This window comes from Hypanus sabinus, chromosome 11 (assembly GCF_030144855.1).
Source record: "Hypanus sabinus isolate sHypSab1 chromosome 11, sHypSab1.hap1, whole genome shotgun sequence".
NCBI lineage: Eukaryota > Metazoa > Chordata > Chondrichthyes > Myliobatiformes > Dasyatidae > Hypanus > Hypanus sabinus.
The window spans coordinates 88509718-88537012 of record NC_082716.1 but is presented as its reverse complement, the minus strand read 5'-3'; the positions used below and the strand labels follow the sequence as shown (position 1 = coordinate 88537012).

The window sequence follows — 27295 nt, the reverse complement described above, 5'->3', positions numbered from 1 at the left end:
GAAAAAAGATCACCCAGCTATTTCTACGTATCAAGACCTGGCCAAAGAATCATTTGCATTGTGTCCTCTTCCCATTCCTTCATGGTATTCTCAATGAATTTATGCTTGGCCCTCTCTAACTTCTCATCTGTATGCTGTCCTTTGTGAGTACTGGTTTCTATCTATTCACAATACCAAGGAGAACCTCACCACTATGTCATCAATGGTTTGTGTCGCAAAACATGTTCAACTATTGTCCCTTGTTGTGCATTGATGTATTTCAATGCCTCATCCTTGTCAACATGACCTTAAGTTCCTGCACTCTCCCTGAACACCTCTAATTTCTCTTTCTATGTCAAGACTTTCTTTAAAGTTTACATTTTTATCCAAGTTTCTGGTCAACTTTCCAAATATTTCTTCATATGGAATAGCTCATTTGAAGCATTGCCTACTTTAAAAGCACACGAAAGCTGTGTTACTGTTGATGATGTTCAGCAGCCTGTGTGATGATCAAAACTGATTGATCAGTAGTATCCATCGGAATGTATCACATATTGCTTAACACTCCTGCTCAACACCCTGTCAACTTAAGCTGACTAATCAGCTGCTCTGTATAGACGAGAATTTGGTTCTAAATTTTGGTCCTAAAATTAGGCTTATACAAAGGGTGCCAACTTTGGAAAAACGAATACACATTAGACAGGTCGTATTTACTGGCTGTTTTTGAGTCAAATACAAAAGAAAATACGAACACTTATGAAATCTACACAAAAGAAAAGATCTACAAAACACATTCTGGTTTTCTAGTGGCAGGAGGATAAACGTCAAACCACTCAGGATGACTGCAATGTCCATATTTTCAGCTTTCAATGCTGCTTTGTCTCACTGCCTGTTTCGGAAATTACATCATCTGGAATTGCAAGACCCTGCAGTGGATAGTGAGGTCAGCTGAGAAGATCATCGGGGTCTCTCTTCCCGCCATTACAGACATTTACACTACATGCTGCATCCGCAAAGCAAGCAGCATTATAAAGGACCCCATGCACCCCTCATACAAACTCCTCTCCTTCCTGCCATCTGGGAAGAAGGACCGAAGCATTCAGGCTCTCACGACCAGACTATGTAATAGTTTCTTCCCCCAAACCATCAGACTCCTCCTCAATACCCAGAGCCTGGACTTACACCAACTTATTGCCCTCTACTGTGATTGTTGTTTTGTTTATTATTTATTGTAATGCCTGCACTATTTTTGTGCACTTTATGCAGTCCTGGGTAGGTCTGTAGTTGATTGTAGTTTTTTTCTGTTGTTTTTACGTAGTTCAGCGTAGTTTTTGTACTGTTTCATGTAGCACCATGGTCCTGAAAAACGTTGTCTTGTTTTTACTGTGTACTGTACCAGCAGTTATGGTCGAAGTGACAATAAAAAGTGACTTGACCTGTCAAGCACACTTTGAACATGTTGAAATGTTGCTTCTTGTGTCCAGTTGCTTTGACAAGGACTGTTTTCTCCCCCTTGTGATTGACAGTGCGGTTGCCAGCAAAATCAAAGAACATTGGTGTCTCGTCCATGTTACCAATCAGTGAGAGAGGGTAAGAATGTGCCTTTCAATGCTTGATTACAAGCGATTGGAAGGCTGTAATCTTATTCTCAAGGTTGCTCGGCAACTTCTGAGCAATATTTGTTTTTTGTCCCAACACAAGATCACATCTATTCATAAATCGGGTACACCAACTTTGCGTCGCTTTGAAATTTTCGCTGACCTCATGGTATTTTTTGGCCCATTTCAGCACTTGAACTCGAATCATTTCTCTGGTAACAATGAATCCAGACGATCACTGGTGATTCACCCACTCTAAAACTTTTTCTTCCAGTTCTGGCCACTGGCATGTTTTCCCACGGTTTGCGCATTTCATCTTTGGCACTTCCCTCAGCGTGTTCTCTGCCTTTCTCCACTCTCTCACTTGTTTCTCGATTACACTAAAATTCTTAGCGGCTGCAGAATTATTCGTTCCTTTAGCAAAATCATCAACCTTCAGCTTGAAGACAGCATCTTATCGCATTCGTTTTAATCTTTTGTACATGGTGGTCGCAAACTACTGAGTACACGTACTGATCCTGCCACTCTGTGTTATGTTTTAACGAGATTATGATGGGCGCTAAATAGTTTCACAGGGGTTATATTTCAGAGGATTCTTTACCACTGGGAACCTAATCCTAAACTTCCCTCTCTGATTTAGTTATTAAGAATTGATTATAATGCTCTACAATGTGTAAGCCTGTTTTCTTAGCAGGTACTGGTTCACAAAACTTCCAGGTTCCGGATCCGTTAAAGCTGAGTACCGACATGTGAGATCTTGTGATCTTTTCTCGTTAAATCAAAAACCTCTACAAAAGGGGTTGGCTTATACAAAGGTAACATGAAACAGTTACTCTTTTAACATTGTAAATGGGGTGTTGTCTTATACTCTGGGTCAGCTTATACCCTGGAATTTACGGTATCCCATTTATAAGAAATTTGTCCAAATTCAGCATTTGGAATATAGCCTTTCATTTCAATTCAGCACTCACAGTAGCAGCATATGTAATCATTTAATTTAAAGCAATCAGTGATCAATCATACATCATCAAACCTTTTGTGCCCACTTTCTGCCCACCACAATCATCAAAGCATTCTGAACAATCTTGAATTCAATGCAAGCATATCCACTCTTATGTACTCAAGCATTACAATCCACCTTCGATATTCAACGTTCTTTCAAGTGACATAAATATGATAAAATAATGCACACCAAGGCTAATATAAAAGTCATTCATGATCTGTCAGAAGCCATAATTTATAGAAAGGGAAAGAATCGATAATAACTTGTATTTTTCTTTGAAAAGGTTGCTCAGATATGTACTCTAAAAGAATGTTGTCTATTTCACATATATTAAAATATTTTCTTGGTTAATAAAGCCATTCAAGTTGAAAGTTATCATGTTCCAAAATGGGGAAAAGGAATCCTGCTGAGAGGCAAGATCAGAGTATATAATACATAGACCAGTCCAGCATGGGAGCAGGCCCTTTGGCCCACAATATTGTGCTAAAAAGTAAATCAAAAACCCTCAAAAACTAGTCCCTCCAACTGCACTATGTCCGTATCCCTCCATCTTCCCTACGTTCACGTGCCTATCTAAATACCTCTCAAAAGCCTCTAATGCATTTGCCTGTACCACCATACCAGGCATTCACCACTCTCAGAGTAAAAAAACTTATCCATCACAAACCTTTGAACCCAACACTCTCACCTTCAATGCAAGCCCTCTAGTATTGGACACTACTGTCCTGGGAAACAGATACTCTATTCTAGGTCTCTCATAATCTTATAAAGCTCTATCAGATCTTCCCTCAGCCTCTGCCACTTGAAAGAAAACAACTCAAGTTTGTCCAGCCTCTCACAATAGCACCCCATCAACCTGTGTAGCCACTTCCATGAAGCTATGATCTTGCCCGTAACGGTGTACTGTCTCCTTGCATTTGCCCTACCGAGGTGTAACCCCACATTTATCTGGGTTAAACTCCATCTGCCATTTCTCTGCCCATATCTGCAACTGATCTATATTGTGCTGTATTCTTTGCCAAGCTTTGACACTGTGCACAACTCCACCAATCTTGGTGGGATCCACAAACCTACAAGCCTACCAATCCATATGAAACACTTTGGCATAAGTAGCCTATATATACCTTCAATTGTGCTCTGCTATCCAATGAAATCAGGGCTGGTTTTTGTACAGAATTCACCTGCTACTGATTCCAACATTTAACTTTTCAGGCATTTAGAAACCCATTGGCATCAGTCTTCTGAACACTTGATGGCTGAGACTCACTAATTTCTATGGTTAAGAAGTCCAAAAATTTACAGCCAGGAGCAAATTTCTTCCCAGCTCCACATGACATAGTTGCCCTCACATCCCGAGAATCTAGCAGTTAAGAAAATTTACTCAAAGATTTTCTGATCATTTATCTGAAACTGATCTATGCATCAGGATCAGTGAACACGCACAATAGAATGGAATGGACAGAGACTCCTAAGACCATAAGAGTCTGCTCTAACATTCAATCATAGCTGATCTATTACCCCTCTCAACTCCACTCTCCTGCCTTCTCCCCATTACCTGCAACGGCCTTACGAATCAAGAACCTATCTAGCCGACTGTGGCAACGAGTTCCACAGATTCATGACTCTTGAGCTAAAGATATTCTTCCTCATGTCTGTTTTAAAGGGACATTCTTGGATTCTGAGACTGTGCCCCCTGACAACTTTAGCAGAAATAATGATACTTCGAGCAAAAGGCCTAGAAAAGAAACAAAAATGTATCAGAAGTTTTAATTTTTTTATGCCAACTGGAGTCATAATTTGATCCTTTTGTAACAATCTAGAAACAGTTCTTTTTTGGCTCCCTTGTATCATACTGTTTATTGAACTCCTGAAGTTCTCACTCAAAGCCTACTGCACTTATCTTCTTTTCCAATCTTTTTATTAATATCAAGATAGTAGATAATAACATAATATTGCTACACAATTATTGGGATTACATTGTTAGTGGTTAATAAACCTCCCAAAAATGTTCAAGTACAAAAGTGGAATAAAAAAAAGGATTAACATATCCAAAAAGAAAAACAAGAAAATATACCCCCCCAAAAAAATAATCTAAACAATACTAACCAAAAACTAAGTAAAGAACATGGGTTGCTTGTAATATCAAAAAAAAGAGAAAAGACCATTAGTGTCATCAACACCGAACGTCCCTGCATACAGGTAGTCCCCGAGTTACGAACGTCCGACTTACAGACAACTCGTACTTACGAACCGAGGAAGGAGAACGCCATCTGCCATTTTAAGTCAGATCGCAACGCCATCTGCCATTTTAAGCCTTTGCCATTGACACTGTGTTGAGTGTTTCACTTTGTATTTGGCTTAAATTTTTCTTAGTAAGATTCACCCTGACACCGCCCACCAACCCCCCAACCCCGTTCCAGCTGGCTGGTGGCACAGTGAGATCAGCGCCGGGCTGGAGAACGGAGTTTCCCAAGTTCGATCCAGTGATAGACCATTCCCGTGCCGGGTTGATGTTGATCCAGTGACTCCCGTACCATCCATGCTGGGTTGACATCGAGCTCGCAACTCAACCTCATAAAAAACACTGCCGCCTCCAGTTTAAATTCCCACACCGAATATTGTGGATGATCAAATACCCAAACCCAGCACAGCCCCCACTTGTCCCAATTAACCTGTCTCAGTGCGGTAGGACCCAGCGGACCTTGGGAGCCAGCAAAGCTCAGGAGCTGCCACTTGCAGGGTTTCTGTTCCATTGACAGGAAGCAAAAATAAAGTGGAAATAATAAAGCGTTTGGAAAGAGGTGAAACGCCATCGGTCACTGGAAAAGCGTTAGGCTACAGTCGGTCAACGATCAGAACAATTTTAAAGGATAATGGATAAAGTAAGAATAACGGAGCATGTGAAAGGGACTACCTCGATGAAAGTTACAATTATTACTAAGCAACCCAGTGGTTTAATTATTGGAATACATAAGTTTCTTAAGTGTTTTATGTGCATAGAAAGGTAAAACATATACTATATACTAAGACAAACGTTTGACTAACTTATGCTAAATAATATCGAATGTACTTGTTCCGACTTCCGTACAAATCCGACTTAAAGACGGACTCAGGAACGGAACTCGTACGTAACCCGGGGGCTGCCTGTATATTAAGACAAGAGAATAGGTTGGGAAGGAGGTCAAATCACATCATATGAAAGTGTTGAATAAAAGGCCTCCAAGTCTTATCAAATTTAATGGAGGGATCATATATAACACTTATGATTTTTTCCAAGTTTAAACATAACATAGTTTGAGAGAACCAATGAAATGTGGTGGGAGGATTAATCTCTTTCCAATTCAGCAAAATAGATCTCTTAGCCATTAATGTAAGAAATGCAATCATCTGACGCGCTGAAGGGTTTAAGTGGTGTGGTTCTATCAGTGGTAAACCAAAAATTGCAGTAATAGGATGAGGTTGTAAATCAATGTTCAAAACAGTTGAAATAATGTCAAAGATATCTTCCCAATATTTTTTCAAAGAGGAACATGACCAAAACATATGGGTTAAAGAGGCTGTCTCAGAGTGACATCCATCACACACTGGACTTATATGAGAATAATAACGAGCTAATTTATCCTTATATGGGTTCTGTGCAATACTTTGAACTGTATCAACGAATGTTTAGCACATATAGAGGATCAGTTAACTAACTGAAGAATTTTTTCCCATTTTTCGATAGATAAAGTTCCCTTTCCCAATCATTTTTAATTTTATTAGATGCATCTAAATGAATTTTCATAATTATATTGTAGATCCTTGCTATTGCACCTTTCTGAAAAGGACTTAAATCTAAAATTCTTTCCAAACTATCCACAGAGTATAGATTTGGGAAAGTAGGAAGGACAGTATTTAAAAAGTTTCTAACCTGTAAATATCTAAAGAAATGGGATCTAGGTAAATTATATTTGTTAGATAATTGTTCAAATGACATGAAACAATTATCCAAAAATAAATCACAAAACCATAATATACCTTTAGTTTTCCAATTCAAATAAGCTTGGTCCATAATAGAGGGATAGAAAAAAAAGTTAGATATAATAGGACTTGCTAAAATAAATTGATTCAACCCAAAAAATTTCTGAAATTGAAACCATATTTGTAAAGTGTATTTAACTATTGGATTATCTAATTGTTTATACAATTTAGAAAGAGTAAAGGGAAGCTTCCCTTTAATGCACTTATCTCATCCAAATATCCCAGCATACTTAAGACAGTTTATTATTGGACTTTTTACTTGTTTTTCACTGACATGATATAAAGCATTTTTTTCCTCTTAATAAGTACATACCGGTACAGTCTTCAACTTATGAAGCATCTTGTATCCTTTCCTCAACTTGTCTCTGACTACTTCATGTCGATGGACCCACCCACGAAGTTCATCAGCAAGCCTGCAGCAGCAAAATGGGGAAAAGTGTTTAATCAAGAACAGTTTCACTGTCACTGCAGCACTGATTTGGATATTCCTCACTTTATGTCTGGACAATCAATGTGCTTGTGGGAATATTATTAAATGATGATGAACGCAATACAAATGTAAATTTACTTGACAATATGTAATCAGTTGGAGAGATTGTGACTGGTGATTTTATTGCACAAATCTTCAGTTCTCTGTGCCAAGATACATATTGTTTACGATAATAAATCACTTTTAATACATCAACAGCATTCTTGGAGATTTATAGTTGAGTTGTGTTGACATATTCCTAGGCAGAAAAATATGCTACAGCTGAATTAATGGTCTGTGTCACCCTGCACCCTGCCGATGCCTAGTGTTTGCCTCTTGCAGAAACACTTGAACTTACATTTGATTTTCTGCTGGCCACATTGATTTGTGCTATTACAATCTCCATGTGCAGTAACTAGTCCACAGGCTGCAGAAAGTAAGGGCCCTACAACAACTCGCAGTGTCAGAAGCTCTTTGCCACTGCTTTTGTTGTTCAGAGACATTTAGAAACAGTTGCAAAATCAAAATAAAAAAACAAAATAAAATTCATTTAAAACCACATTAAACTTATGTAATTTTTTTAAAACATTCCTGGGAACTAAATATAAAATATCAACAGTTTCATTTGACTTTTTAAAATGAACGCACAGTGCTACTTTTTTCTTTGATCTAATCATGTTCTTTCTTGCATCATTTTGCATAATCAATGCCTCGTTCATGCTTTTCTTGTAAATGTTGTATCTCTAATGCTATATGCCTATGATGCTGCTATCAGTAACTTTTTCACTGCAACTGGAATACATGTACATTTGATAATAAAGTCCGCTTGACTTAATGAAGATTACTGAATGCATTGAAATGAATGGAGTAAGTGGGCAGAAGAGTATTAGGCTGTAGAGCCCAGTATACTCCTGAGTAACCACAAGACATCCTGGTGAGTTCAGTGACGGAGAGGTCATCGAACTCATTTCTCATCCAATCTCCAATACATACTTCAATGTTGCAGTGTGCAGGTGCTGAAGGAACTGACTGGACGGTAATCCATGGTTGCTAAAATCTACATTCAATGTGAATTTATATTAACTCCAATGGTCAAAACTTGATCATGATTAGTGGGTCAACACAGACCTCATTTGTCTGTTTTTCCCCAAAATGTTTTCATTTCAAAAACATGAAGTGACAGAACAGGCACCAAAAGAGTGGACTAACTATGCAAAGGAAATACTTCCTGTTGGCAAATTAGAATAAATTCCAGTTAAACTTCATTAAAAAAATGTTAATTTGTATTAAGTGTTAGTGCACAATGCAGCCAATTATATAGAGCTCAAACCTCCTAAGCAATATGAGTGTTTCTCAATTATATAAACTCCTCTTATGTTCTAAAATAATAAGCATTTTACAATGAGCTGCAAGCCATCACCTTTATCAGTTCAGTTTTGTTCACCTGAGAGCCACAATGACTCAAAATAACGTGAGTCAAGTTCCTTCCTTCTACTATTCTCAAAATTGACATCAGCTAAAAATCCACTAGCCCTTTCCAAACTCTCAAAGTCACTAATAATGCTGAATGAGCTATGTTGGTTCTCAGTTAAACAAAGACTCCACACAAAAATCCTCTTTTTTTGTTTTCAATTTCTCCATGGCCATGTATCTACATCTCCATTCCACTAAACACAAAGATATATGAGAAATAGTAGCCTCCTGATCTTTCCTGAATTCAATTGCTCCATCTTCTGTGGAGTTGCCATCGGCTACCACAAAAGCTCTGGAATTCTCTCTTTAAGCTGCTCTGGCTCACTGCCACTTTCCTTTTTGCTCTGTAAAACACACCTATTTGATCCAACTTTGTCACCTGCCCTAATATCCTTTAATGTGACTTGACAACAGATTCTGTTTCATAACTGAGGAATAGAAAATAATGATCTGCTGCATGGAGGGGATGGAAAGTTATTTTGTTAAGTAGCAAAATAATAAAATTCCCATCAGAAAAAGTTAATCTCCCAGTGGCCATCCATTTTAATTCCACTTCCCATTCCCATATGTCATCCGTGGCCTCGTCTACTATTGTGATAAGGCTGCACTTAAGTTGGACTTAAGTTTGGGTAGCCTCCAACCTGATATCATGAACATCGATTTCTCAAACTTCTGATAATGCTCCCCACCTCCTCCCCCTCACCATTTCCCATCCCCTTTTCCCTCTTTTACCTTATCTCCTTGCCCGCCTGTCGCCTCCATCTGGTGCTCCTCCCCACTTTTCTTTCTTCCATGGCCTTCTGTCTCTTTCACGAATCAACTTCCCAACTCTTTAGCAACACACACAAAATGCTGTAGAGTCCAAAGGGTTTCAGCTCGAAATGCTGACTGTATTTTTTTCCATAGATGCTGCCTGTCCTGCTGAGTTCCTCCATCATTTGGTGTCTGTTGCTTGGATTTCCAGCATCTGCAGATTTTGTCTTGTTTGTTCCCAGCTCTTTACATCATTCTTCCCCCTTCAAGTTTCACATATCATCTCATGTTTCTCTCTCCCCTCTTCTCAGCTTTTAAATCTACTCCTCAACTTCTTTCTCCAATCCTGCCAAAGGGTTTCAGCTCAAAACACTGATTGTACTCTTTTCCTTGTTGCTGCCTGGCCTGCTGAGCTCCTCCAGCATTTTATATGCGTTGCTCAGATTTTGAGCATCTACATTTTTTCTCTTATTTAGTTAATTTGGAGCCTGTGAGGCTATGTTACAAAACAACTACATTGTCCATTCTTTTTTATAAATAAACAGAAGTAATTACCATTTTTATTTCCTTTTCTTGTCCATATAACTGCTGATTGTTGTAATTAAAGACAAACTGTAGCAGTGTGCTACATGCAGCGCTAAAATTACGACACAGAGTCGGTAACTGCAGTCGAAGGAAAAACTTTATTCGAAATATCCAGCCTTGCTTTTAAGCCTCCCTCAACCTGCCCCCCGTGGCGCAGAGGCTCCAAAGCTCTGTGCTCGCAAACCCCCGTAGGCTATCTCCCTTAGCCAGAACGCTGGCTAATTGTGAGCCGGTTCGGATGTGCCAGAAAATGGGTCGCCACAAAACCACCTACTACATTATAAGTTGTCTGTGAGTGTTTGACTTCAAATAACTTAATATGTTGAAGTTGTTATATAAATACAAGTTTGCTTTGTTGTCATGCAAAAGGAGGAAGGAAAATAAAAAATACATAAGTCAAATATGCTAACTGTTCCAGTATTTCAGCATCTGCAAAAGCACAATGAGTCAAGTGCTTTAATGTTTAAAGTGCCATCATTCCGTGAGTTGGAGACTCAATATGTTAAGCTCCCAATTTAAATGTGTTTTTATTCAGACAACACTTGGCAACAGTATACATTCTAATGTCCTGCGAAAGCCATTTACAAACTGGGTGGGCTAAACCGACTTCAGCTTGCATTCCTGTCCAGAGAGAACACAGTTATCCAGAGAGTCAGACACAGTAAGCAGGTCTTAAATTTTTCAATCAGTTTTCTCAGATACATAGCACAGGGAGTAACTTTTCTCATTTGTCCATTTGTACAAAGGAATGGACCACTTTACGAATGGAATGCGCTTCTAAGGCAGGTACAAAAGCAAACTCAGTCAGCAAACCTCCACCTTGCTCCAGGCAACTGTAAAATTTTCACTGCTTTACTGGTCTGAAATTGGATACAATATCTACCTGTCCTTAAGCAACACTGCTGTTTTTTTCTCAAAATCTATTCCATCAGGCTCTTAAAGATTTGAAAAGAATTACTCCCAACCAAATCTGGATTCAAAATGTGAACGCAAACTTATTTTGTCTTTTAAAATTTCAGCTTTCACCATTAATAGCATTGCAACAATCACCTCTCCTCACCACAGGCTCATACCACCACAAAAGGAAAACACTGACACTACCATTCTACTCAGTCTGTAAAGGGACAATTTAAAATCACACCCAGAATAACTTTTTAAAATTTCTTTGGAAGAACACTATTTTCAAAGCTTTCACTCAAAGGAAGTTCTTTGAAATGTTTAGTATGTAGAACTACTGATTTAATTGATGAGTATGATTAACATTTACAGAAACATTCAATTCATATTCTTAAGCCAGAAAGCTGTCTCCTCAAATAAAGAACCAATTAGTATTTAGAGAACTTAAATGGTAAGAACTGTTGATGGTTTCCAGACTCACCGAAGTGATTCAGTCTTATTGACTTGAGGTTGACATGCTCGTTGGACAAAGAGAAGAGGCTCCTTCTTTACCACCATTAGATCTTTCTTCTCCGAAAATGAAATCCCATTTCTGAAAGAAACATGGTTTGATTTTGTAGCTTTGCTTTCCAAAAAAAACTACTAATATCTGCAGAACAGATCCTATTACCCTCAATGAATGTAAATAAAAATAATCAAGAGGATACAACTGAAAGCTTGGATCATTACTGTGATATTTTGGTTGCAAGAGCAAATACAAATACCTTCAGTATATATTTTCTCTTTCCATTAAAACAAAATTGGTTCAGAACCAATGCCATTTTACAATTGCCAGCATGTTCTATGACATATTGCACCTCTTCTCATAACAGACTATATCCCTAGCATGCTTTGTGCTCCTCCTTCTGATGAACAAAATTTGGCATTTTATTGTGGCAATCTTCAGATTTCAGAATGAGACCAGAAACAACCAATTCTTATCACTGTCAGACAAATCAACTTAAGTATAAAACCTCTTTTTAATGCAAGGATCAATATAGTAAAATGTTTGCTTTAAGCAAAGCCGTCAATGTTGTACCAACTAAATAAATCATAATTACCTATCTTATCAAGTCAAAGGTGGCCTCATACTTGCAATGTTATTTTCTCCCCTGACATTAGGAAGCAAGATTGCAAGTTCTGGCCAATGGATATAATCCCTGACAACACAATATTCAAATACCAAGGAGCTGAAATGTTTACCAAGAAGAAATCTATTGAAGTTGAACGAACAAACAGAACAGTGAATCAAGTGGTACCCAATGTTCAGCAAATGAGCTACAGCAGAATTGACAGTGGAAAAATAAGAAATGAAATAGAGAACACAGTCCAATTTAAAATAACTGGCATGTACAAATTTTCAGTGAAAAAAACACCTCTTTTAATTGGGATAAGAGAAGGTTGCTGGCCAATCTTGGGAACTGTGGTGCAGTTAATTGTCCTTACAGCATAAGGCCGTCAGCTTCTTGTTATTTTCCCAAATCATCATGCAATAAGAACAAACGTCTGCAAGCCATTATTCTACTTGTAGTTATGCTCGATGGGTAGGGACAATAAGCCAAAACTGCATCCAAAAGGATAAATGTACAGAAATACAAAGCAAATGCAATATTTTCTCACATCTTCAACATTTTTAATCACAAAATCTCTTAAAACAATTCAACAAATAATTTATTCTAATTAACAATCAGTTGACAAAGCTAAGCAAATGCTAACTGTGCCCACAAAAACATTCATGCTTGCAATTCTGTCACTGGTTAAACAAATAATGTTACACCAACTTCACTTCAGTCAGTGGAATTTCTAACTTTTTTTTCCAATGATTTAAAGCTGAGAAAACAAATGCTAAGTTCAATTGACTGAGATGTGGCCAGAGGTTGGGATGGGCCATTTGATAATGATCACTTCCCAAGGGCGAGCCAGTTCAATTACAATCAAAAATTGTGCTGTACATATAAACTAACATGTTTTATTTGTTGAATTAAATCCTCCAATGTTATTTACCACATTTTCAACAAAATTGCAATGCCTTCAAAGCTCTATGTTGGACTAGGGATGGCTGGAACAATACTTTAAAAAATAACAAATGACAAAAAATTGTTGCAGTAATAAATAATGTACTGACACCAATGAAGAGATATGGAATGTAGCAAAAGATAAATGATTGTAATGGATTTCAGCATACTAAAACTTAAGAGTATTTGTGCTGACTGCATTGATTCACAACAGTTCCTCATAAATTACCATCTTGTTGTACCACTGAAGTGTTGGCTAAAATTAACTGACCAACTTGCTCAAGGACACTTTAGAGTAGTGTCAAAAGTCAAACATTTCAAATAGGTCATATATAGACCCAATTATACAAGTACTTGCAAACATGCTTTTCACAACTTCAAACTTCTGGTCCTCATTGTGATACCAATTTTTTTCTTCCAATCACAAACAAGGGAAAATGCTGGAGGTACAACACATTGTATTCCATCTGGGTAGCCTCCAACCTGATGGCACGAACATCGGATTCTCGAATTTCCAGTAATGGACCCCTCCCTTCACCATTCCCTTTTCCCTCTCGCACCTTATATCTCTGCCTGCCCATCGCCTCCCTCTGGTGCTCTTCCGCCTTTTCTTTCTCCCATGGCTTTCTGTCCTCTCCTATTACATTCCCCCTTCTCCAGCCCTACCTTTTTCACCAATCAACTTCCCAGCTCTTTACTTCACCCCCTCTCCCCCTCCCGGTTTCACCTATTACCTTGTTTTTCTTCCTACCTTCTAACTCTGACTCCTCATCTTTTTTACTCCAGTCCAGATAAAGGGTCTCAACCCAAAACATCAACCATACTCTTTTCTATAGATGCTGCCTGGCCTGCTGAGTTCCTCCAGCATTTTGTGTGTGTGTGTTGCCTTTTTTTTCCCCCTTCCAGATCATTTTAAACTGTTTATAATCTCTCCTCAAAGTCTAATCCTTTCATCTCTGGAATTCACCTGGTGAACCTCCTCTACACCGCCTCCAAAGCCAGTATATCCTTCCTCGAGTAAGGAGACCAGAACTGCACGTAGTACTCCAGGTGTGGCCTCACCAGTACCCTGTACAGTTGCAGCGTAACATCCCTGCTCTTAAATTCAATCCCTCCAGCAATGAAAGTCAACATTCCTGCTGCACCTGCAAGGTGCACCTGCACCTGATTCATGATAAGTCCCTATGCACAGCAGCATGCTGCAAATTTTTTACTATTTAAATAATCAACTCTTTCATTTTCCCTTCCGAAGTGGATGAGCTTGTACTTAGCAACATTGTACTCCATCTACCAGATCCTTGCCCACTTACTTAACCTATCTATATCTTTATGCAGATCTCCATAGCTTCTGCAATTTGTTTTTCTACTCAATTTAGTATTATCAGCAAACTTAGATACACTACACTCAGTCCCCTCTTCCAGGTTGTTAATGCATACAGCGAACATTCGCCGGTCCAACACCGACCCCTGCAGCACACTGCTTACCACTGATTGCTAGCCAGAGTAACACCCATGTATCCCAACTCTCTGCTTTCTGTTGGTTAATCAATCCTCTAGCCATGCTAATACATCACCCCCAACTCTATGAATCCTTACCTCACGGATGTCTTTTATATGGCACCTTATTGAACATCTTCTGGAAGTCCATGTAAATAACGTCCATCTGTTCCCCTCTATCCACTGCACTTGTTAAATCCTCAAAGAGCTCCAGTAAACTTGTCAAACACGACCTGCCTTTGCTGAATCCATGCTGCATCTGTCTGATGGATCCATTTCTTTCCAGGTGGCTTGCTACTTCTTCTTTAATGACAGCTTCAATCATTTTCCCTACTACAGATGTTAAACTAACTGGCCTATAGTTACCTGCCTTTTGCCTACATCCTTTTTTGAACAGTGGCATGACATTCACCATCTTCCAATCCGCTTGGACTGCTTAGAGTCCAGAGAATTTTGATAAATCATCAGCAAAGCCTGTACTATAACTTCGGCCATTTCTTTCAGTACCCTGGAATGTATTCTATCAGGAGCAGGGAACTGGTCTATCTTTAAACCCGCAAGTTTGTTCAGCACTAACCCTTTAGTGATAATGTTCTTTCGTGAAATTAATCTTTCTTTCCATTTCATAAATTTTAATAACACATAAGGCAAACATAATAAATTTCTGTTAAATAACTGGCTGATGCCAAAATGCGATTTATTTTTTCTAAAGGTAGGTTCAGTAGATTTAATTTAAATAAAGGTTGCAAGTTGATTTTAATTAATGCTATTCACAACATGAAAATTTATTGACAATGTTGAATAGCAAAGTTACTAAAAACCTTAAGCCAAAGCAATACGAATAAAATATAGGTTCAGACAATTTTATACAAGACTTTTTAAAAACATTTTCTTTTTCAGTGACATGATCAGGCTCAAATATAGGCCTAGCACGTGAAACCTGTGCTTCTTGTAAGCACACACAGATTTCACCTTCAACTGAAATGAGATGATCCTTGCTCTTGATGCTTCAAAGCATCAAGAGCAAGAAAAAGCTTGTTCACACATGTACTATATTGAAAACTGCAGCAATATATCCGTTGCCTTTCTATGAATGGCAGAATACTCTTCTTTCACAAAAATCCAGAACTTGCCCAGAGGCAGGTCAGTAAGTCTCATGTCAAGTCCACAATCAGACTGCACCTCAAAGTTCTTCCTCTTCTCTCAAACAGAAGTTCTCAGGCTGAGTAGAAGATTCAGAGAAAGGATCCCTCACCCAGTCATACACTTGTGTTGAAAGGGAAAAAAAATATTGTTCAATTTTTTTCTGCAGTTCTTCCAGGTGGTTTTCAATAAGACTTGAGACCTTCTAATATCCTTACTCACTCTCAAGCCCAAGCAACAGTGCAAATATTTCAAGATTTCCTTTTGCAACATGATTCTTCTAAAGATTCAGCTTCCTTTTAAATCCAAGAATCTTGTCACTTGAAGTCAACAGATTTTCTCCAGGGCCTTGTAGAGATGGTTCAACAGGATCATATAATGAAAAATGTCTGCTAAGTAGGCTAGTTTCTGCATCCATTCTTGGACTTCAAAGCACTCAGCAAAATCTGGCCCACAATTTTCTTGAAAGTACTCCTGCAATTCATCTTTCAACTCAAAGACTCTGCCCATTCAATGCTCAGAAAATGCACTTCACACTCCGCATCAGCCTAACATCCTCCCCTCCATGCAATACAGTGTTCACTAATTATCAAAGGCCTCCCCTAACTCGCATCAAAAGCTGAGAATGGATCAAACACAGTCTCACTGCACACTGCCAGACTGGGTTGAGAGACCTCTAATAAAATTACCAATGGGGCTGTTTGCTCACTGCCCACCACTGCAAGCTCTAGCATTGCTCATCTCATGAAGTTTAAAAGTTTTTTAAAAATCATGATCTCTCGTAGAACCCCGGTTGAGAAACCTTGATTTGGAGCATTTTGCAAAGGTTGTATTGGTGACAGCTCTCCAGAGGTTTGAGCTGTCTGCTGTAATTTGTCTACGTTTCTGAGCATAACGTAAACAACAACCTTGATGTGGTTAAAGGTTTTGATCTTCAAAAACACTCTGTTCTGCTGACATTGGAGATTGCTGACTTATTCTCAACAAGCAAACATTAACTGCACAAAGGAATTACTGCCAGATTCGCTGTGTTTGAAGTTATGCAAGGCATTCTAATTCAGAATTGGAAAGAATGGCAGCATGTAAATTATAAAAAGATTCATTCTTGATGCATCTTATTAATAATGCTTCATTATGTACAAGAACAGACTCTCAAAACTCAGACCATTCTTTCTCTGTCTGCATCTGTTACTACCTCATTTGACACTTCAGTTCCACACACAGAGCTGTCACATCCTTTACTTCTATATCACCGATTTCTGAAAGAATGTTGAATTTATTTAAAGAGGCACATTGAAAATCTACCATTACCACAGTTACACAAAATACACAGAGGAAATCCAAGCCAATATTTGCTATAAAAGTAGAATAGAAGCAGAACTAAACATGCACACAAGGGAAGTTTCAAAGAAAACATTTTTCTTTTTAAATAATAAAAGCTCTCATGAACGAAATGGATGCAACCATAAAGGCACAGCAAGATCAGATACGGATTTTGTGTTGATAACAATCAGTCAAGTGCCTGATAAATAAACTTGCCAAGATCATATAATGATTAACCTGACTATCCTCTGCATTATTTATTACAGATTTCTACACTATGGAACTCACAGTCCTGTGAGAGGATTGAGTGGCTGAAGCATATGAGCACAAGAGGCTACGCAATGCAAATCTAGGAGCTGAAGCTCAATGAAGGGGCTGGAAAACCAAAGTGTGTCCTGAGAAAGTGGGTTGTAGGAGATGTATAGCCACACCCACCATCAAATTGCTGAAGGAGCTAGGGATCTACAGTTAGACTCTAACGCTGGAGTGGAAAGAAGCAGTCACTGACTTTGGATCAAGTGAAAATAAATCTCCTGGGCTCCCAGATAACATCAAGAGAATGGGAAGACACAATGGGAGGGGGAGTGACTCTGGGACACCAGAGGTCATTGTCTGGAGATGTAGTGGGCTAATTGCTGAAACATCAAGGAGGGAGGATGCCCATTTGAAAATCCCTGCATGTCAACCCTGTGCTACTCCCAACATCAAGACAGTCTTGAGCAAGTACTCACAACCCAATGGCACGAGGGATATTGAGTTTTTTTTAAATCATACAGTCCAATTGTTCAGTTGCCACCATATGAACATAGAACAAGCATTTAAAATGAATATTTTGATGTTTGCAATCATATAATATACTAAACACAAAGCACACTGCAGATGCTGTGGTCAAATCAACACGTACAAACAAGCTGGATGAACTCAGTAGGTCGGCCCGAAACATTGACTGCTCATTTCAACAGATGCTGCCCGACCTGCTGAGTTCATCCAGCTTGTTTGTACGTGTTGACATAATATACTATGTTTGAATTAATCTCATTCCTATATCAGTTTCACTGTCGACATTAATTAGTTTTTGCTCTTTAAGAGCTGCCCCAATAACTGAAATCCACTGTATGTTGAAGAGGGGAGTGGTGAATATGAGGCTGCAATGGCAGAACCAGTCTGGGGGTGGGGGGGGGGGGGGGAGAGGGAAAAGAGTGGGATGATAGGCAGATAAAAGCGAGTGGAGAGAGAGGGGGGGAGTGTTGAGACACAGAATGGCAGATCATAGATGGAAAATTGAGAGGAAAAGAGAATGGCAGGTGGGCCAGTGGAGGAGAGCATGGGAAAAGTGAACCAAGGAAGAAGAAACTAAGGTAGATCTGTAGATGGACAATGGAAACATTTGAGGAATCCCCGGCTGTGCACAGATGGATTTAAAAGCCCTCCACTGTTTCTATCCTGGATAAAATATAGCTGCCTTCTTCTTATCTGATCTAGATAACATTCTTTCACTTCCTTTCATGTTTCCATTTGTCCTTCCTCTCCATTTTATTCACCTCTCTTCAAAACACTTTGAGGTGTTTAGATGTGAAAAAACATACACAATTGAAATTCTTTACAGTATAAGACTTTACTGAGAGCAAGAATATATTATTACTTTAAATATGTAAGTTTAAGGAAAGTCTTTTGTTGGTAATATAATAAAGATAATAACTTTAGTAATGGGTCATTGGAAATGAATGGGAAGCAAAATATTTGATAACTTCATCTGCTCAAGCTAAAATACCATCAGGTCAGTGGGATATGAGCAAATTACCTGTAACTGCTGCCTTCAGTAAGTGTTTCCTGATCAACTTCAGCTTCACTTTCATCAGAAAATCCCAATAGATGCCTGTTGTGGATGGCAGATCTGACAGTAGTCTGCAGAGCACTGGAGTCTCTTTCCCATATGCTGAGTAAAAACACAGAAATTATTACTTCTGCATCAAATTGATAAATATTATATTTTAATATCACTGTTCTGCAAATTGTTTTCAATTAATTTGGACTGAAAAATATGAGAAATGATTAAATCCCCTTCCAATTTTTTTATTATTCAAAACCAAACATTCCTTGGGTATAGATGATGTCTTAATACTCACAAAATGTCTAAAGTGGATGTCGAATCTTCAACATCAGACCTCCATGACAAACTGTACAAACTCACAGTTGTCATTTTGCAGACTTGCCTGGTTGTAATTGTCCAATACTAATTTACTGTTTGGTCTAAATCGGGGGTGATGAACTGTGCAATTCGTGCGCAAGGTGGCACATTGCATGCAGAGCCACCTCTATATTCCTGACCAATCACCCATAATAAAAGATACACAATTATTTTCTTTACTGCTAAATGAAGTAGAAAATTATATTTTATAAATCCAAGAGCAGAGTAATGTTTTAACAGGAAATGTCTCACACCAGCTTGGCACCAGCTGGATGATTGCAAGTACACATGCCACTGGATTATATATTTTGAAATCCTTGCAGGTGCCTGGTGTACACAGCAGCATTTGGATAGTAGATGGTTGCAAGAAGAACACTATTTAGAAATGATTTTTGATAGTCTTTTTTTTAAAGATTATTAATAATTTTTGAACAGATTTTCTAAAATGCTATTTTCATTTTATCTGTCTTTACTTATATTAATATTAATTTTATATAATGTATAATAATAATATTTATTATATTAATATTAATTTACTTGTATTAATAGTAAAACAATGAATACATCTAAATAAGCAACAGGGCTAATTCTTTTTCCTTAACAAAGTCCATAATTATTGTTAATAATTAATAAATAATAATCTATGCTCAAAATTACCACAGCACACAAGAGAATTTTTTTTAGACTATCCATTTTTGGTCAACGCTCTTAAAAATGTTTGCCACTACACTGTTGTCGACATGGAACTCTTCACTTTTAAGGCATCTTTAGTCACAGTCTGCAGGCTAATTCCTTTTAATATTAATTTAATCTGAATTAAAGTCCCAATTTTATAAAGTCCATTATGTTCTTCTTCAGCAAGACTGCAAAAAGAATTAACACATCAGTTCCAAACTGCCTGATTATCTATAAACACACACTTACAATGAAGGGACAAAATAGAACTTTTTGTATGTACCAAAAACAAACACAATAGCACATTTATAGCCAGCAGCAATTGTCAGTAAAATGTCAAAAAGAAAAACAGATGACATGTTAAGCTAGATATTCAAAAAACTGAATGAGAATGTAAGAAAATTGATGTATTTTAACAATTTAAACGAATTAATTCAAAGGTCTTGCATCAGACAGTGTAAAATGATTTAACATAAACCAGACTCGTGTCTAGTGGTCAGCACTGTTATTTTTGCTGTTTATAATTTGGAACATAAATGTAAAAGGTATGATTAGTAAGTTTGGTGTTGATATTAAAATACATGCTAATGTCTACTGTCTATATGGTTATGAACAATTGCAGAGAGTTCTTCATCATCTAGGTATGTGGATTGGCAAATGGCTCTCAATAGATTTCAGTACATAGCTCACATCAGATGGCATTCTGGGAGATCAGCCAGGATAGAACCAGTGAATGGTAAGAGCCATGGGAAGTGTTATGGAACAGAGACCTCAATGTTGCAGGTAGATGGGCTGGTGAAAAGGCATTTGGCATGCTTCAGTCCGTGCATTTAAGTATAGAGTTGGAAAGTTACATTGTCATTATTTTAGACATTGGTGAGGCAACATCTGCAGCACTGAGCAGAGTTCAGTCATTCTGTTACTAATCCAAAAAGAATACAGAAAATAATTACTGGGATTTACCTGGACTTGGGGACCTGAGTTACAAGGAGAGGTTGCATATACTAAGAAGTTATTGCCCGGAATACAAAGAACTGAGGGGTGACCCAAGAGAGGTATTTAAGATCATGAGAGGCACAGACAGGGTGAAAGCACATAGTCTATTTCCCAGGAAGGAAGTGCTAAAAACATTGGTTTATGATCAGAGCTGAGAAAAAGGGCATGGAGGCAGCTTCTTCACACAAAGGGTGGTGCACATTTGGAATAAGCTAAGAGAAATTATGTTTGAGGCTAGTACATTAACAGCATTTAAAAGCAATCTGGATAAGTACATAAACAGCAAAACAAAATCTGCAGATGCTGGGAATCCAAGGAACACACACAAAATGCTGAAGGAACAGCAGACCAGGCAGCATCCATGGAGAAAAGTACAGTTAACATTTCGGGCTAAGACCCTTCATCAAGCCTGGAGAAAAAAAAATCTGGAGTCAGAGTAAGAAGGTGGGGGAGGGGAGGAAGAAACACAAGGTGATAGGTGAAACCAGGAGGGGGAGGAAGAGGGGTGAAGTAAAGAGCTGGGAAGTCGTTTGGTGAAAGGGATAAAGGGCAGGAGAAGGGTTAATCTGATAGAGGACAGAAGGCCATGGAAGAAAGAAAAGGGGGAGCAGCACCACAGGGAGGTGATAGGCAGGAAAGAAGATAGGGTGAGAGAATAAAAGGGAAGGCTGAGTACAGGGTTAATGGTCAGTTACTTAAGAGTGTGGATAAACAGAGGGACCTTGAAATTCAAATCCATACATCCCTCAAGGTCGCTGCACAGGTTGATAGGCTAGTTAAGAAGGTCTATAGGATGTTAGGCTTCATTAATAGGGGGATTGAATTCAAGAGTAGAGAGGCCATGTTGCAACTCTACAAATCTCTGGTGAGAACACACTTACAGAGTATTGTGTTCAGTTCTGGTCACTTCATTATAGGAATGATGTGGAAGCTATGGAGAGGGTGCAGAGGAGATTAGAATAGCAAACACCAGAGGGCATATGTACAAAGTTAAGGGAGGGAAGTTTAGGGGAGACATCAGGGGTAATTTTTTTTTTTTTTACACAGAGGGTTGTGGGTGCCTGGAATGAGTTGCCAGGGATGGTGGTGGAGGCTAAAACATTAGGGGTATTTAGGAGCCTCTTGGACAGGAAAATGGATGATAGAAAAATTGAGAGTTACAGGGCAGTGTGGGTTTAGTACTTTTTTTTAGGAATATATGGGTCCGCACAACATCAAGGGCTGAAGGGCCTGTACTGTGCTGTAGTATTCTAGTGTCTAGTGTCTAGGAATAGGAAATGGTGAAGGAGGATGCAGGGCAATACCAGAAGTTCGAGGTTAATGTTCATGCCATCAGTAATATGGAAATAGGAAGTGGAATTAAAATGGATGGCCTTTGGGAGATCCTGCTTTTACGGGCAGGTGGGAGCACAGGTACTTGGTAAAGCAGTCTCCCAATCTTCGTCAGGTCTTCGCCGGATTAGAAGTATGTGGATGTTCAAGAGAGCCTCATGCTCAACGCAAAATCTGAAACTAGAGCTGCAAGGCCACATATTTTTATTATTACTGATCTTGGCACATGTGGAAGGGGAAAACAAGTACCAAAATGCATTTCCAAATGGTTAACAAATGAAAAACAGATGCATGATCCAAGTCAGTTGGTAAGGTTCTCAGACAGCGGGGAGCAGTATTCCTCTGGGATCATTGTTGAGGGTATTTGCATGTACTTGTTGGATTCTGGAATCTTAATTATATTATTGAAATTCGATAACTAAACCAACCGGGGACTTCATTAATACTAAAAGAAAGGATCAAGATGTAAATATTGGAATTGGGTTATTATTGTCATGTGCACTGAGACAGCTAAAAGCTTCTCTTGCACACTGAACAGATCAAATCATTACAGTGTATTGAGATAGTACAACATGTAGCAATAAAAAAATGCATAATAAAGTGTAACAGCTACAGAGAAAGAGCAGTGCAGGTACACAGTAAAGTGTCTACATGACGAGACAAGGGAACCATTCTATAGCCTTTTAACAGTGGGGGAATAAGCTATCCTTGAGCCTGGTGTGGTACTTGCTTTTTGGCTTATGTATTTGATTATGCTGGATGCTTTACTTGGGCAGGGTGGTTTCTGTGATGAACTGACCTATAACCACAACTTTCTGCAGCTTACTGCAGTCATGGGGAAAGTAGATATGTCCCAATATGCTGCCTTCTGTGATGTATTAACAAACATTGATAAGGGTCAAACTACTGCCCTTGTAGTGCACATATATAAAAAGCTATGTGAGTTAAGCACCTTCTCAAAAATCGCCAGGGTCAGGAGCTTCCTTCAGGACTGTTAATGAGATCTTACTTGTGAAACTGCAGAAAGCTAAGTGAAATACATATTAAAGTCAATACAGAATTGATGCGCAGCTGAATGACTGTGCTGCAACACACAGCTCGAACCACATCATCAAGTTCGCCGACGACACGACTGTGGTGGGTCTCATCAGCAAGAACGAGTCAGCTTACAGAGAGGAGGTGCAGCAGCTAACAGACTGATGCAGAGCCAACAACCTGTCTCTGAATGTGAACAAAACAAACGAGATGGTTGTTGACTTCAGGAGGGTATGAAGCGACCACTCCCCACTGAACATCGACGGCTCCTCAGTAGAGATCTTTAAGAGCACCAAATTTCTTGGAGTTCACCTGACAGAGAACCTCACCTGGTCCCTCAACACCAACTCCATAGCAAAGAAAGCCCAGCAGCATCTCTACTTTCTGCGAAAGCTGAGGAAAGTCCATCTCCCACCCCCCCATCCTCATCACATTCTACAGGGGTTGTATTGAGAGTATCCTGAGCAGCTGCATCACTGCCTGGTTCTGAAATTGCACCACCTCGGATCGCAAGACCTTGCATTGGATAGTGAGGTCAGCTGAAAAGATCATTGGGGTCTCTCTTCCCGCTATTGTAGACACTTACACTACACGCTGCATCCACAAAGCAAACAGCATTATGAAGGACCCCACACACCCCTCATACAAACTCTTCTCCCTCCTGCCGTCTGGGAAAAGGCACCAAAGCATTCAGGCTCTCACGACCAGACTATGTAACAGTTTCTTCCCCCAAGCTATCAGACTCCTCAATAGCCAGAGCCTAGACTGACACCTTACTGCCCTATTGTCCTGTTTATTATTTATTGTAATGCCTGCACTGTTTTGTGCACTTTATGCAGTCCTGGGTAGGCCTATAGTCTAGTGTAGTTTTTTTTCTGTGTTGTTTTTTTACATAGTTCAGTCTAGTTTTTGCACTGTGTCATGTCAAGTCACTTTTATTGTCATTTCGACCATAACTGCTGGTACTGTACATAGTAAAAATGACACTTTTTTCAGGACCATAGTTACATGACACAGTACAAAAACTAGACTGAACTATGTAAAAAAACACAGAAAAAAAACTACACTAGACTACAGACCTACCCAGGACAGCATAAAGTGCACAAAACAGTGCAGGCATTACAATAAATAATAAACAAGACAATAGGGCAGTAAGGTGTCAGTCCAGGCTCTGGGTATTGAGGAGTCTGATAGCTTGGAGGAAGAAACACCATGGTCCTGAAAAAACCTCGTCTCATTTTTACTATGTACTGTACCAGCAGTTATCGTCGAAATGACAATAAAAGTGATCTGACTTGACTTGAAAATACTAATACTCAATTATTCTCACAACCAGTGTTAACCAAGGAAATATATACACACACAACACTCCATAACTATGACGTGTAACCAAGAGTAAACTCATGAAACAACAATATCTTAATGACCTCCTTCAAAATATCTAGTAACTGCACATACAACTCACAGATATTGCTGTTTCAAGGGCAAATAAAGAGTGGACAAAGATAGATATCGGTCCACCATGTGCTTCAAAACGAAATCCAAATTTACCCGTGCAAGAAATGATATAAAAAACAGATTACATACAGGAAATGATGTTCATACAAAAAAAGTGCACCTCTAGAGCACAGAATAATCCTCGACTGCCATCCTTAAGGTGTCAAACTTAACCAGTGAAACTAACAGTCAAGTGATCACTTCTCTAAATCTTTGGTAAAAGAAAGATAGAGATTTGTCTTGAAAACAGGCTTACTGCATAGGCTTCAAACCATTTCATTTCAAAAATACCAGCCTTGATGATGATCCTGGTGGGGATCAGCAAGATATGCCAGGCCAGTTAACCATGAGGACAGGGTGAGCTGATTAGCTTGGAGCCCTCTTGTGGTATGGTTAGCCAGAAGAGATCAATAGGAAAACAGTTCCATTGGCTCTTCTGGGTTGATTGCCTGATGCCTTGGATCCTATTATGTACATAAACATGAAACCTCCTTGTTTCATTAAATATATAAGCAGGCATAACATTGTTGTCAATTAAAGATCTTGATATCATCTAGTTCTGTGACCAGCGCTTTTGTAATCATTTTTGCTATCTCAATTCTCTCTCTCTATGTGAGTCTGCGAGACACGAGTTGACTAAGGGCCTACTCTCTGTTGTTTGGTAGCAGTAGTCATGGAGAGCTACCCAACTGTTTGACTTCTCTTTGCTAAACTCCTTGTTCATGATTAAAAGGAAGACCTCACCTTTGATGAAAAGTGCTAACTTATAAGACCAGCTTGGCTAAATCTGGTTGAGCAGAGGTAAATATATCAGTGTGCTTGGCTTGTTCATCTACAATCTTCCCTTTTGCACAGATTCTACTGTCAAAGGGTCTGAAATGAATTGAGCATCTGTTCTTCAAGCCATTTGTCTTCAATGTGCTGACAGTGGGCTGATGAGCACCATGGAGGCAGACTTCACCCACTATGACCCACCCCAGGTCTAGTCATTGGCCATGAGGTGCATTGTGCTGACCATGATATTCTTCACGTACCCTATATGCATGGACAGTGTCTCTGCCAAACAACAGGCGAATTTCAGCAGAAGAGTCAAGTGGGGCAGCTTCAGGAGTTGCAAATTCATCCGTGTTGTTGGGAATATGGTTCTACTCAATGAGAGTTGGCAAGGCTAACAGAGTCCCCTCCTATTCACTCCATAATAAGTCTACTCGCCCTTCTTCAGGCAACTTCTAATCTTCCAGAACATGTGTTAGAATATATGGGGAAACAGAGCTTTGAAAACTGAAATGTGCCAAAGAATGTTGATTTTGCAATTGACACATTGCTTTGATCATCTAATTTTACATTTGCTTTCATATTTTGCTCAGGCTGTCCTTTCAGATAGATGTTGATGAGACAAATTTTGGAGTAGGATTTGCTATGGAACCCTTTCCTGCACACCTCTCTGCATGAGGGAGCAGCTGTAACAGGTGAATGCTCAGCTGGCTCCCACCACAGTCTGCTGTGGGTGTGCTGGAATCAGTAGTAGCACAAGGCACTCGCCCTGAATGAAGTTCTGATACCGTATGTGCTGGTCATAGTTGCATTCAGTGCAGTGTGTAGCAGCTTCACAGTCGTTTGCTTGGTATGCTGTTGAAGCACAACATTTGAAACATACTGAGTACTCTTTCAGAAAGCATCTCCAAACTACAAACGGCTTTTCTCAAAGTTCTCTAAATCCATTTCTTATGGACCAGACATTGTCTATCGGGGTTCATGGCAGAGTTTTCTAATTTAGTTTTCTTGACTGTAATAGGGATTCTGATTTCCAATCCTTTTGCTGAAGATTCTGCCAACCACAGTAGTGTCATCAGCAAATTTATAGATAGCCTTTGAGCTGTGCCTAGCCACAGTCACAAGTGTAGAGAGAGTAGATCAGTAGGCTAAGAATGCATCCTTGAAGTGCATCTGTGTTAACTGTAGCACGAATATGTTATCACCAATTGTACGGGTGGTGATCTCCTAATGAGGAAGTCAAGAATCCAGATGCAGAAAGAGGTAGACATTTCTTTACCAGTTAATATTAGAATCAGAATCAGGAAATTCAGACAAGTCCCTTTAAAGATTATGAACAGATGGGCAAGGATTTTGATTGAAGGGGGGTGAAAAGCTGATAAAGACATAAAAGACAACAGAATTAAACTACAAAACTAACCAGCTGTATGGAATTCCTCTGTGGGTGCAATTTCAAAACAACAGCCCATCAGCAACTGATTGTTGTAAAGTGTTATGTTATGCCCAGGCATGACTTCAGCAATCAAATCGCTTTTCTCAACTCTTAAATTTATTTAATTTTTGTTGTTGTTTTCTTATTCATAAAAATAAGAACAGAATTTAAGCTATTCATATCAAAATAAATCTTAGGAAGAATATTAATAAATTTATAGTAAATCAGTCAGTATAATTAAAAACCCCATCCACTCCAGACATTCGCTCTTCTCACCTCTCCCCTTGGAAAGCACATACCACCAGGCACAAGGACAGCTTCCTGTTGGGAGATCACCACCAGTACATATATGATAAGATGGACTCCTGACCTCAGAATCTACTTTATTACGATCTTGCACCTTATGTCGACCTGAACTGCACTTTCTCTGTAGTTGTTGCATTTTATTCTGCATTCTGTTATTGTTTTATATTGCACTACCTCAAAGCACTATGAATGATTTGATTTGCTTGTAAGGTAATGCAAGAAGATTTTGATCGTACATCAGTACATATGATAATAATAACTAATTC

At 38.9% G+C, this 27295-nt stretch overlaps 1 protein-coding gene across 2 annotated transcripts in view; it reads right to left on the bottom strand.

Annotated features, from left to right (window-relative positions):
• Nucleotides 1–27295, bottom strand: part of atf6 (activating transcription factor 6) — a 342394-nt gene that overhangs the window by 208039 nt on the left and 107060 nt on the right. For both annotated transcript variants that reach the window (XM_059984870.1, XM_059984869.1), the window contains exons 10-12: nt 18596–18730; nt 11259–11369; nt 6914–7013 (exon numbers count right to left, since the gene is read on the bottom strand). In XM_059984870.1, coding sequence (XP_059840853.1) covers nt 6914–7013; nt 11259–11369; nt 18596–18730 — 346 coding nt within the window. The remainder of the gene's footprint in view (nt 1–6913; nt 7014–11258; nt 11370–18595; nt 18731–27295) is intronic.